Source organism: Natator depressus, chromosome 3 (assembly GCF_965152275.1).
Source record: "Natator depressus isolate rNatDep1 chromosome 3, rNatDep2.hap1, whole genome shotgun sequence".
NCBI lineage: Eukaryota > Metazoa > Chordata > Testudines > Cheloniidae > Natator > Natator depressus.
Window position 1 is genome coordinate 173,775,618 of NC_134236.1, and position 13,290 is coordinate 173,788,907.

At 47.2% G+C, this 13,290-nt stretch overlaps 1 protein-coding gene across 1 annotated transcript in view; it reads left to right on the top strand.

The window, feature by feature from the left end:
* The window catches only part of PLEKHH2 (pleckstrin homology, MyTH4 and FERM domain containing H2), a 116,576-nt gene that overhangs the window by 101,068 nt on the left and 2,218 nt on the right, over window positions 1-13,290 (top strand). Inside the window, exon 28 of the mRNA XM_074947136.1 lies at window positions 5,122-5,208. Within this exon, the coding sequence (XP_074803237.1) occupies window positions 5,122-5,208 (87 nt within the window). The remainder of the gene's footprint in view (window positions 1-5,121; window positions 5,209-13,290) is intronic.

The window sequence follows — 13,290 nt, forward strand, 5'->3', positions numbered from 1 at the left end:
TACGCTGGAACCTATCCCTACCCTCTAGTGTATCTGCCTCTCTCTCCAGCTTAGTGTCATCGAGGAGCTGAGGGTGCAATCCATCTCATCATCCAGATCATTAATGAAGATGTTGAACAAAACCGGCCCCAAGACCACTTGATACCGGCTGCCAACTAGATATTGAGCCATTGATCACTACCTGTTGAGTGCGATGATCTAGCCAGTTTTCTATCCACCTTACAGTCCATTCATCCAGACCATACTTCTTTAACTTGCTTGTAGGAATACTGTGGGAGACTGTATTAAAAGCTTTCCCCATATCCACAGTTTTCCCCATATCCCCACTGACTGCTTTCCCCATATCCACAGAGCCAGTTATCATAGAAGACAATCAGGTTGGTCAGGCATGACTTGCCCTTGGTGAATCCATGTTGGTTGGACTAGATGAGGGGGTTGGACTAGATGACCTTCTGGGGTCTCTTCCAACCCTGATATTCTATGATTCTATGTTGACTGTTCCTGATCACCTTCCTCTCCTCCAAGTGCTTCAAAATGGATTCCTTGAGGATTTGCTCTATAGTTTTTCCAGAGACAGAAGTGAAGCTGTAGTTCCCTGGATTCTCCTTCTTCTCTTTTTTGAAGACGGGCACTATATTTGCCTTTTTTCCAATCGTCCGGGACCTCCCCTGATTTTTCAAAGATCTTGGCCACGAATTTTTCAAAGATTCACTGGCCATGAATTTTCAAAGATAATGGCCAGTGGCTCTGCAATCATAGAATCATAGAATCATAGAATATCAGGGTTGGAAGGGACCCCAGAAGGTCATCTAGTCCAACCCCCTGCTCGAAGCAGGACCAATTCCCAGTTAAATCATCCCAGCCAGGGCTTTGTCAAGCCTGACCTTAAAAACCTCTAAGGAAGGAGATTCTACCACCTCCCTAGGTAACGCATTCCAGTGTTTCACCACCCTCTTAGTGAAAAAGTTTTTCCTAATATCCAATCTAAACCTCCCCCATTGCAACTTGAGACCATTACTCCTCGTTCTGTCATCTGCTACCATTGAGAACAGTCTAGAGCCATCCTCCTTGGCACCCCCTTTCAGGTAGTTGAAAGCAGCTATCAAATCCCCCCTCATTCTTCTCTTCTGCAGACTAAACAATCCCAGCTCCCTCAGCCTCTCCTCATAAGTCATGTGCTCTAGACCCCTAATCATTTTTGTTGCCCTTCGCTGGACTCTCTCCAATTTATCCACATCCTTCTTGTAGTGTGGGGCCCAAAACTGGACACAGTACTCCAGATGAGGCCTCACCAGTGTCGAATAGAGGGGAACGATCACGTCCCTCGATCTGCTCGCTATGCCCCTACTTATACATCCCAAAATGCCATTGGCCTTCTTGGCAACAAGGGCACACTGTTGACTCATATCCAGCTTCTCGTCCACTGTCACCCCTAGGTCCTTTTCCGCAGAACTGCTGCCTAGCCATTCGGTCCCTAGTCTGTAGCGGTGCATTGGATTCTTCCATCCTAAGTGCAGGACCCTGCACTTATCCTTATTGAACCTCATCAGATTTCTTTTGGCCCAATCCTCCAATTTGTCTAGGTCCTTCTGTATCCTATCCCTCCCCTCCAGCGTATCTACCACTCCTCCCAGTTTAGTATCATCTGCAAATTTGCTGAGAGTGCAATCCACACCATCCTCCAGATCATTTATGAAGATATTGAACAAAACCGGCCCCAGGACCGACCCCTGGGGCACTCACATCAGCCAACTCCCTCAGCATCCTTGGATGTATTAGATTTGGCCCCATGGACTGGTGCATGTCCAGTTTTTCTAAATAGTCCTTAACCTGTTCTTTCACCACTGAGGGCTGCTCACCTCCTCCCCATACTGTGCTGCCCAGTGCAGCAGTCTGGGAGCTGACCTTCTCAGTGAAGACCGAGGCAAAAAAAGCATTGAGTACTTCAGCTTTTTCCACATCTGTAACTAGGTTGCCTCCCCCATTCAGTAAGGGGCCCACACTTTCCTTGACCTTCTTGTTGCTAACATACCTGGAGAAACCCTTCTTGTTACCCTTCACATCCTTTACTAGCAGCAACTCCAATTGTGCTTTGGCCTTCCTGATTACACCCCTGCATACTCGAGCAATATTTTTATACTCCTCCCTAGTCATCTGTCCAAGTTTCCACGTCTTGTAAGCTTCCTTTTGTGTTTAAGCTCACTGAAGATTTCTCTGTTAAGCCAAGCTCATCGCCTGCCATATTTGCTATTCTTTCTGCACATCCAGATGGTTTGTTCCTGCGCCCTCAGTAAGGCTTCTCTAAAATACTGCCAGCTCTCCTGGACTCCTTTCCCCCTCATATTAGCCTCCCAGGGGATCCTGCCCATCAGTTCCATGAGGAGTCAAGGTCTGCTTTTCTGAAATCCAGGGTCCGTATTCTGCTGCTCTCCTTTCTTCCTTTTGTCAGGATCCTGAACTCGACCATGTCATGGTCACTGTTGCCCAGGTTGCTACCCACTTTTACTTCTCCTACCAATTCTTCCTGTTTGCGAGCAGCAGGTCAAGAGGAGCATGGCTCCAGTTGGTTCTTCCAGCACTTGCACCAGGAAGTTGTTCCCAACACTCTCCCAGAACTTCCTGGATTGTCTGTGCACTGCAGTATTGCTCTCCCAGCCGATGTCAGGGTGATTGAAATCCCCCATGAGAACGAGGGCCTGTGATCTGGAAACTTCTTTTAGTTGTCTGAAGAAAGCCTCATCTACCTCATCCTCCCATTCTGGTGGTCTGTAGCAAACGCCCACCACAATATCACCCTTGTTGCTCTCGCCTCTAAACTTAACCCGAAGACTCTCAACGGGCTTTTATCCAGTTTCATACTGGAGCTCTGAGCAATCATACTGCTCTCTTCCATACAGTGCAACTCCTCCACCTTTTCCCCCCCACCTGTCTTTCTTGAACAGTTTATAGCCATCCATGACTGTGCTCCAGTCATGTGAGTTACCCCACCAAGTCTCTTATTCCAGTCATATCATAGTTTCTTGACTGTGCCAGGACTTCCAATTATTCCTGCTTGTTTCCCAGGCTTCTTGCGTTTGTGTACAGGCACCTAAGATAACTAGCCAATTGCCCTAGTTTCTCAATATGAATCAGGAAGCCTCCCCTGTTGCACCTTCCTCCTCATGTTTCCTCCCGGTATCCCACTTACCTCAGGGCTTAGGTCTCCAACCCCCAGCAAACCTAGTTTTAAAGCCCTCCTCACTAGGTTAGCAAGCCTGCCTGCAAAGATGCTTTTCCCTCTCTTCGTTAGATGGATCCCATCTCCTCCTAGCAATCCTTCTTCCTGGAACATCACATGGTTGAAGAATCCAAAGCCCTCTCTCTGACACCACCTGTGCAACGATGCATTTACCTCCACAATTCAATAGTCCCTACCTGGGCCTTTTCCTTCAACAGGGAGGATGGATGAGAACATGACTTGCACCTTAAATTGCTTTATCCTTCTTCCCAGAGCCACGTAGTCTGCAGTGACCCGCTCAAGGTCATTCTTGGCAGTATCATTGGTGCCCACGTGGAGAAGTAGGAAGGGGTAGCAGTCGGAGGGCTTGATCAGTCTCAGCAGACACACTGTCACATCCTGAATTCTAGCTCCAGGCAAGCAGCACGCTTCAAGTTTCCCAGTCTGGACAGCAGATGGATGACTGTCCCCCTTAGGAGGGAGTCCCTGACCACCACCACCCATCTCCTCCTCTTGGGAGTAGTGATCATGGAACCCCCATCCCTAGGGCAATGCATCCCATGCCTTCTGTTAGATGGGGTTTCCTTCTGATCCCTTCCCTCAGATGACTCTTCCAGACCATGCTCCACCGTAGTACCTGTGCAGAGAGCCTGAAAAGGATTTCTTACCTCTATCTGCATTGGGGGTACATGGGTTCTCCTCTTTCTTCTTCTGGAGGTCACATGCTGCCAATTTTCTTCCCCATTCTGCAATGCCTTCTCTGATTCTTCAGCATGCTGGGCCAGCAGTACCAAAGGCTGACTTCTATCCAAAAAGTCTACATTTTCTCTAATGCAATGCAGGGTTGATACTTGGATCTCTAGTCCTTTAACCTTCTCTTCCAATATAGAAACCAGCTTGCACTTTGTACAGATGAAGTTGCTTCTATCCTCTGGAAGAAAGATAAACATGGCACATCTTGTGCAGGTCACAACAGCTGATTGCTCACTAACCATATTGTCTTCCTTCTAAGAGCCTCTTCAGATGCTGTAATTACTGCTCACAGAAGCCTGAAAGGCAAAAAACTCTGGGAACTCTCCCCAGGCAAAATCCCTCTGTTTGCCTCTCCTCTGTTCACAGCTCACTCGGTTCACAACTGGCTGCTTTTTTATAAGGCTGCTGGCTCGAAGCAGTTGCCCCGGTTCAAAGCCTTCCCTGTAATCAATCACTCAAGGCCCACTTGGAACAAAGCACTCCTAATTCACACTTTTCAAACAAACAATTACTGCTTGGATTAATAATAAGTAAATCCTAATAATATCTAGCCCATGTTTCCCCTGCATTCTAATGTCACTCCACACAGCATCCTCTCGCTGCCTTTCACCTTGTTTTGAAGCAGCCTTTTTAAATTAATACTGTTTGGGTCTGCTTCAACTCCTATTAAAGACTTAAATGGGAGTTGGGTTTTTGTCCTTAGAAGCATTAATAGAAATTAAATGTACAGGATAAATTTCAAGCAGATTCTCCCTTACTGGCATCTAAGTTACTGTTAAACATCCCACAACTTCGTTACTAAAGAAGACAGTATTGATTGAGACATGAATAATAGGTAAATTGAGCCCGAAGTTCTGAAGCAATAAAAACCCTAAAAATCAATAAGCTAAATAAATGTTCATGTCATGCGTCACCCTTGGACACACAAATCACAACACAGGTCTGGTAAATAAGATGTGATGTCATTTTCATTTTTTATTTCCCTTCAGACAATCCTAAGATATATACCCTAACTTCTTTGCATCACTTCTGCTTCCTTATATTTTGGTGTGATATCTGACAAATTTTAAAGTGTCTGAGTCTTTTAACTAAGTTACTATTTAAAGCTAACCCCATTTATAACATGTAATGGAATGTTTCTCTTTTTGTAGCCTCTAACAACATCCACACTTGAGAGTTCCTTCGTATGGCTTGTTGTACATGAAGATGGTATAAGCATTCTAGAATACAGCTTTCTGGTAAAAGAAAAAAATAGTTTTAGTTTAAATATATTTCAGTAGTGAATATATTGGCCAAATTCATTCCTGATGTATTGCCACTGATTTAAATGAAATTACACCAGTGCTGAAATTGGTCCTGTATGCTTAGATGTGTAGTCCGTCTCTTAAAGCGTAAGTTTGTTACTATAAAATGTTTTAAATTTACTGTCTTGGTTATGTTAGTAATGATGGAGGAAGTACCTCTTGATTACTTTGCTTGGTATTTATCATCTTTCTCAGGGAAACATTTTATATTCTATCAAACTAGTAAATTAAATGATAAAGGAAATTCATAGATAAGATTCCTACAACAACCTGAACTCTTCCCACTTGAGGCTTTCATTTAAATGATCACTCATCAGACAATATGCACTAATGCAAAGGGATACAAAAATGCATTTACAGTTACATATTATGATTATTCCCTTTGTATTTGTTGAATACAATTTGTTGAGTATGTCATATTGCCCTGTGTTGTTCAATCATGTAATTAAAGACTTGATTCTTTTCTCACTTACAGTGGTGTAAAGTAGTAGTAACTCCATTGAAATCAATGGAGTGGCACTGGTGTAAATCTTGTGTACCTGAGAGGCTCCCTGTTTTAATCCAAATTTCCAAAGGTGTAGAATTAAATGTTGCTATCAGAATGTTAACACTGATTTTCCTTACTTAATTAAAATTTCTAACATAACATAGCACTAATGTAGACTTTTTCTCTAAACCTGCCTTTGTATTTAAAGATAGGTATAGAGCAGTGGTTCTCAAACTGTGGGTCAGGACCCCCAAGTGGGTCACTACCCCCATTTGAATGGGGTCGCCAGGGCTGACTTAGACTTGCTGAGGCCTGGGGCTGAAGCCCCTGGTATAGAGGAATTAGACAAATGTAATAAATATTAAAGGATGGAAAGAGGGAGAAGAGCAATCAAGCAGATTGAGAGGAAATAGAGGCTGCAGCGTGGTGTTTCATCAACACCCTTCTCAATCCTTGAAGGTCTCCAATTTAAGTTCAGCTCAGTCTTTCTTAACATACAACTATGTTCCTCAGCCTGTAAGGTTGGCCTGTCAGTGGACCAGGTCACAGGCCGTCAGGCCTAGGGGTCAGAGTGGGACTTGGGAGTGAGGCCTACTGATTGGAGTTCAAACACCAAAGCCAAGGATCGAGACCGAGTCAAAGTCAGGAATCAGAGCCAACAGTCAGGACCGAAGTCAGAGTCCAGGGTTGAGGTGGAGTCAAGAGTCAGAGCTGAGGGTCGGAGCCGGATTACCAGGAGTCAGGGAAGGCAGGAGCAGGGCTGGTTCTTCGAGGAGTGTCCCTGTGGGTGCTCCACTTTAGGTATGTCCGTGCACCCTGCTCTTGCAATCAGAGATTTGTTGTTTGTAGCAAAGCCTGGCTGGATCGCGCATGCACCATCACCTCTCCTGCTGCCTCAGATAAAGGTCCTGCCACAATAGCCCCTACTAAAGAGCCTTTTCCCAAGAAGGCTACAAAAAAAAAGAGGGCTCAGACTTCACCTTCGCAGGAATCAGCTAAGAAAAAACACTCCCCTACTGCCGAGACCACATTGGTATTGACGGCGCCAGGTACGTTGGACTCAGAGACACCAGGACCATCCGGTACCATGAGTACCCAGAGAGCAAAAGACATGAAGCAGGCAAGCTCTGCCGGAGGCTCAAAGGGCAAAGTAAAACCCTCTGCCACGGTACCGATGGAGCTAAAGAGATACTCGGCACTGAGTGATGCAGTGGTGCCGCATGTGGTACCTACGCTGCATAGCACAAGACCCTCGGCACCGACGGCTACAAGTCACATATCAGTACCTCCAGCAACACCGACATAAGAACCGCCATTTCTTTTATCATAGCAATTTGTAAGACACAGACCCACTGGTCTCTTCAGCACCAAAATCCCCACTCCTTGGTACCGACAGCACTCCAGTTTGATTGTACCGAGACACCTGACCACTCCACTTAGGTCTGCTCTGCCTCTCTCCAGTGATGATGAGGAGGATGAAGAATGAAGGGGAAATATATGCACCTCCTCACCAATAGCAGGACAGTCCCACCAAACAGGACACCACTCATCTTCAGAGGCACCTAGCTGGTACAGGCACCCATGGGTGCCACCTCCCATGCCATTCCCATCAGATTGGCACTACTGGGACCCCTGGGCAACATACAGGGCACTATATTGCAAGCCCACCAAGATCGAGAGCACCACATTTTCCATCATCACCCATACCAGGATCCTCAGAAACCCAGGAGGAAACTGAGGAAACTTCAGACCAGGAAGCCTTACCACTGATGAACCTATCATCTTCATCACCGGACAAAACTATAATGCCTCCACTCCCCCCCACAACAGGGGATGACTTTATGCAATTCCAAGAGCTCTTCAAAAGGGTGGCTGGAGTCATCTGAATACATCCTTAGAGGAGGTACCTGAGTCACCACTTAAATTACTGGACATGTTTCAAACATCTACCTTGCCAAAGATAGCACTACCGATTAATGATGCTATCATGGAGCCTGCCAAAAACCATCTGGAAGACCTCAGCAACAGCACCTCCATCATGCAAAAGATCTGAAAAAATACTATGTACCATCTAAAGGAATGGAGTTCTTGTTTACATACCCCACACCGAACTCTTTAGTGGTGGACACAGTAAATGAGAGGGGAAGGCAACACCATACCAGAACAACCCCATATGACAAGGAATGGAAGAGGCTAGACCTCTTTGGTTGCAGGGCATAGTCATCTGCAACATTGCAGTTTCAAATAGTTAATTATGAAGCCCTGCTATCAAAATACACACAATATTTTCCATAATGTCAGAATTTATTGATAGCTTACCAGAAAACAAAAAGGAGCAATTCAAGGCCAACGTTACTGAAGGTCATCTCATTGCCAGGACTCATAGGCGCTGACTTCTGCTGGTGCCGGTGGGTGCTCGACCCCCCTCTGCTCCCAGACCTGCCCTGACCCCATTCCAACCCCTTCCCCAAAGTCCCCGCACCAACTCCACCCCCTCCCTGCCCCAATTCCTACTCCTTCCCCAAATCCCTGCCTTGGCCCCGCTTCCTCCCCTGAGCATGCCATGTTCCTGCTCCTTCCCCCTCCCTCCTGAAGCTTGCTCCAGCTGTTTGGCAGCGGCAAGCGCTGGGAGGTAGGTGGAGGAGCGGGGACATGGCGTGCTCAGGGGAGGAGGAGGTGAGGTAGGGAGGGGAGCTTGGCTGCTGGTGGGTGCAGAGCACCCACTAATTTTTCCCCATGGGTGCTCCGGCCCCAGAGCACCCACGAAGTCAGTGCCTATGGCCAGGACAGCACTGCAGGCCTCACTTGACTCCACAGACATGGCAGCAGGCTCCATTGCAACATCGGTGGTCATGCACCGTGCATCATGGTTCCCTCTTTCGGGGTTCCTGACAGAGGTGAGGAAACGGTCAAGGACCTGTCCTTTGAAGCCCCAAAACTATCTGCAGCCAAAATAGATAAGTCCCTTCATACCCTGTAAGATTCAAGGGCAACACTAAAATCTCTGGACAGCTATACACCTGCAAATAAGAAGAAACAGGGCAGGTATAATGCGCAGAGATTCAGGTCACCACCATACACACAACCACAGAGGCAATACGACCAACACCACAGGCAAAGACAAACCCCGACCCAACCTTCGACATTTGTGGGTTGAGAGGGTTCTGTGTGGGGCAGTCTGGGTGTGGACAGTTCAGTGGGGGATCTGGGTGTGGGGGATCTGGAAGCACAAGGGCTTTTTGGGGGGGTTCTGTGTGCAATGGTAATGGGACTCTACAGGGGGGTCCAGCTGAAGGTGGTTGAGGCTAGGTGTGGGGGAATAGAGCTCGGCCAGGAGGTCTGGGTGTGGGGGGCTCAGTGGCGGTTCCAAATGCTGGGGGAGAGGGGCTCAGTGGGGTGGGGATCCATGTGCAGCTGGTTGGGGCTCAGTAGGGTGGAGGTGGGGGTGGCTCGTCGAGGTGGTCCAGGTGCAGGGGGAATGGGGCTCATCGGGGGAGGTTCTGGGTGCGGGGGGGAGGTGAGGCTCGGCGGGCGGGTCTGGATATAAGGGGGTCTGGATGCAGGGGGGTTGGGTGGATGGGGGAGCAGCTCCCTAAACAGTGATCCCTCCTCCTGCAGCTGAGGAGCTATGAGTGCAGGAAGCATTGGGGGAAGGGGAGAGTTTGCAGAGCTTCCTGCAGCTGGGGGAGAAATTTGTAGGTGAGTCTGATACGGCCCTGGATGCCGTGCAGGGGAAGAGGAAGTCCTGTCCTCCCCAGCCCAACCAGGACTAGCAGCTGAGCCTGGCACAGGGTAGGAGCCACAAGCCAGGTCTTTCCCAGTCCCGCCCTCTGCCCCACAGTGATCTACCTCTCTGTCGGCTGCCCTGGGCACCTGAAATATACTGCTGGAGAGGGTTGCAGGACTGCTCTTGCAGCTTCCCTTTGCTTACCCGTCAGAAAGCAATTTTTCTGCGGAGAAGCAAAGACATCTGTGGGAGACAAATTCTGTGCATGTGCAGTGGCCCAGAATTCCCCCAGGAGTAGCATTTCCTCTGACCCTGCTCCTAACCTGGGTCACACACAAGATCAGGAGGGACAAATCAAAAGTCATCCTAATAGCACCTACGTGGCCCAGAAAAACATGGTTCCCTTACCTATTAAAGATAGTGGCATGCCCACCCCGAACTCTTCCTCTAATACCTCATCTCCTCTCCCAAGACGTGGGACACATCCACCAACCCAACCCGACAATATCTCACCTCAAGGCATGGCTACTCCATGGCTGAGAGAAAATGAAACAACCTGCTTGGAGGAAGTAAAAGACATCTTACTGAACAGCCATAGATCAAATACAAGACAGACATATACTCATAAATGGAAACGGTTCAGCATATGGTGCCAGAGCAAACAAATCATACCAACAACCTCTTGTTTACCAAGAGTATTGGATTACATATTAGAACTAAAAAACTGGGACTCTCCACAAGCTCTATCAAGGTACACCTTGCAGCTCTCACAGCTTTCCACAATCAGGTGGATGGGGTCACCATATTCACCCACTCAACAACCAAATGCTTCCACAAGGGCATTAAGAACACTTACCCTAAAATAAGGACCCCTTTGTGGGACCTCAGTCTGGTCTTATGTGGATTTATAAAAATGCTGTTTGAACCGCTAGCCACGTGTTCATTACTCCATCTATCGATGAAGATGGCTTTCCTCATCACCATTATGTCTGCTTGATGTGTGGGAGAACTTGGTGCCCTAATGGCACACCCTCCATATGCAACTTTCTTTAAAAGATAAAGTTACCCTAAGACCACACTCCAAATTTCTACCACAAGTTGCCTCTCCTTTTCATTTAAACCAACCCATTTACCTGTGTTTTTTCCATAACCGCATGCAGACAAAAGAGAGGCATTACTCCACACCCTGGACATCTGAAGAGCATTAGCCTTCTACGTTGAAAGAACAAAAGCCTTCTGAAAATCACCAAAACTATTTGTCTCTAATAGAATGATCAAAAGGGGAAGCCATCATCTCAAAACAGAGACTATCCACATGGATATCAGGACCCATCCACTTTTGTTATGAAAAACATCAGTTACAAGCCCCATTGGGAGCCTGCACATACTCTACCAGAGCACTTGCAACATGCATAGCCTTTCTCAATAATGTCCCCATTATGGACATTTGCAGAGCAGCAACTTGGGCATCTGCCCACAGATTCACAAAGCACTATGCTATAGAGCAGGGGTAGTCAATTATTTTTTGTAAAGGTCCAAATTTCTTGGCCGAAGGTATCATCAAGGTCCAGCCTCCAGAGATACTAATAATAAAAACCCCTAACAGTAATGATAATAAGTAAATGAAAAGATTTCAGGGTCTGTTCTAAAGCATCTGGCGGGCCGGATTTGGCTCATGGTCTGCCTATTGACTACATCTGCTATAGAGCAACAGTAATCTTTGGACATTCTATTTGGACTCACGGTCAATCATGAACAGAACTCCAAAACCCCTCCCTTCCATGGAGGGGCACTGCTCGACAGTCACCTAAAATGGAGCACCCACAGAGACACTCCTCAAAGAAGAAGAGAAGATTACTCACCCCGTGCAGTAACAAAGGTTCTTTGAGATGGTTGTCCCTATGGGTGCTTCACTACCTTCTCTCCTCCCCTCTACTTTGGCGTTTCATGCTAGATTCTCCGTGGTAGAGAAGGAACTGAGGCGGCACGAGACGGCGACGGTGCATGCGCGACCCAACCAGGCACTGCTACTACAGATTTCCAATTACAAGTGCAGGGCACATAGACACACCTAAAGTGGAGCACTCACAGGGACAACCATCTCGAAGAACCTCAGTTACTTCACAAGGTGAATAATCTTCTCTTCTGAGGCAGGAGTGAGGCTGGAACAGGATGGGAACAGAACCTGTCCTGCACCCGGCCTTCGGCTGGAGCTGTGGAGGAGCAGAGCAGGAGCAGGGCTTGGAGAGACAAACACAGGGAGACAAACTGTGGGTGTGAGCATAGAGCAGCAGGGAGCTACTGCTAACAGATTTCAGAACCAGCCTGCAGGTTTCCTCAGCCAATGAGGCAGGATGGTCCAACAGGCAGCCTGGCTGGCTCAGTAGGATGTTAGCAGTATTGAACAGGTGCAGCTGAGGGCAGTCTCACTGTGGAGGTTCTGACCTCTTCTTGGAAAATGCAGGCAAACCTAACACAAAATGCAATGGGGAAAAAGTTAGGGTAATCCTGTCTTTTACAATTTGGATGAGGTCCTTTTTGCTAGTTGAAAAACAAGGGCAAAAAAGAGTTTGGTACCCAGGAGATTAAAATAAATTACTGTACAGATATTTTTCTCATGATAATTTAAAATGTACTGTGGCAAATTGCCAGCACTACTATGATGGGTCTCGCACTTTCTCTTCTGGGGGGTGGGGGGGTGGTTCAGGGCACCGTTTCTTGCCCCTCAACTGGGGTATTAACTGCCACACTAGTGTCCTAGAGGAGGGGAGTGGAAAGGGAGGGACCCAGGCCCGCCCTCTAATCGGGGCCCCAGCCCAGGGGCCCTAGGGATAGCAGTAAACCACTAGAACTAGCAGTTCCTTCCCCTGGGCTACTTCCCTCTCCTGCCCTTCAGCTTATGGGGCTTCCTGCCCTCCCTCTGCACAAAGCAGGTGTCCCCTTACCTAGGGTCTTAGTCTTCTTAGCCCACCACAGCACTTCTCCAAACTCTCCTCTGCTTCCCTCCAAACTGCTCTCTGCTCCAACGCCAATCCACTCTGCTTCAGCTCCTCCAAACGGCTCTCTACTCCCACATCAATCCACTCTGCTTCAACTCCTCCAAACTGGTCTCTGCTCCAACACCAATCCACTCTGCTTCAACTCCTCCTCTTATCTGATTGAAGCAGGGGGTTTTTATCATGTGATTGGCTTCAGGTGCTTTAATTAATTTATAGCAAACTTTCTTCCCTTGACAGAAAATAAGGCTCCCTTCCAACACTCTCCTACTGCCCTCTGGCCATGCTGTATCACAGTACATATTTTCATGTTCTCTGTAGGTATAAATATCTTCTTACTATATGTTCCCTATGCATCCGATGAAGTGGGCTGTAGCCCACGAAAGCTTATGCTCAAATAAATTTGTTAGTCTCTGAGGTACAACAAGTAACGCAGCTGGTACTCTGATATCTATATTGAAACACTATCCATATTGATTGATATAATATTAGGTCTGAATCAGCACAACAATGGCAGTGACTCAACAGCTACATGTCCAGTGTTGTGTGTTGAATAATACAGGCCAAAAATTCAAAGTGTGCTGCTTCTCTCCATGCAGAAGGTTTTGTGCACTATTAGTTCTGTGAACAAACCACCGATTTTATCCCCATTTGTGAGCACAAAGGGTTTTGCCAATGTGAATTGTATCACTTGTACTCACGAAGATTGGATTGAAATCCTTTTTGAAAGTATGGGCCCTGAGATTCGACTTCTTTAGAGCCTGATCGAACTCCCAATAGGACTCTTCACATTGACTTCAATGGGA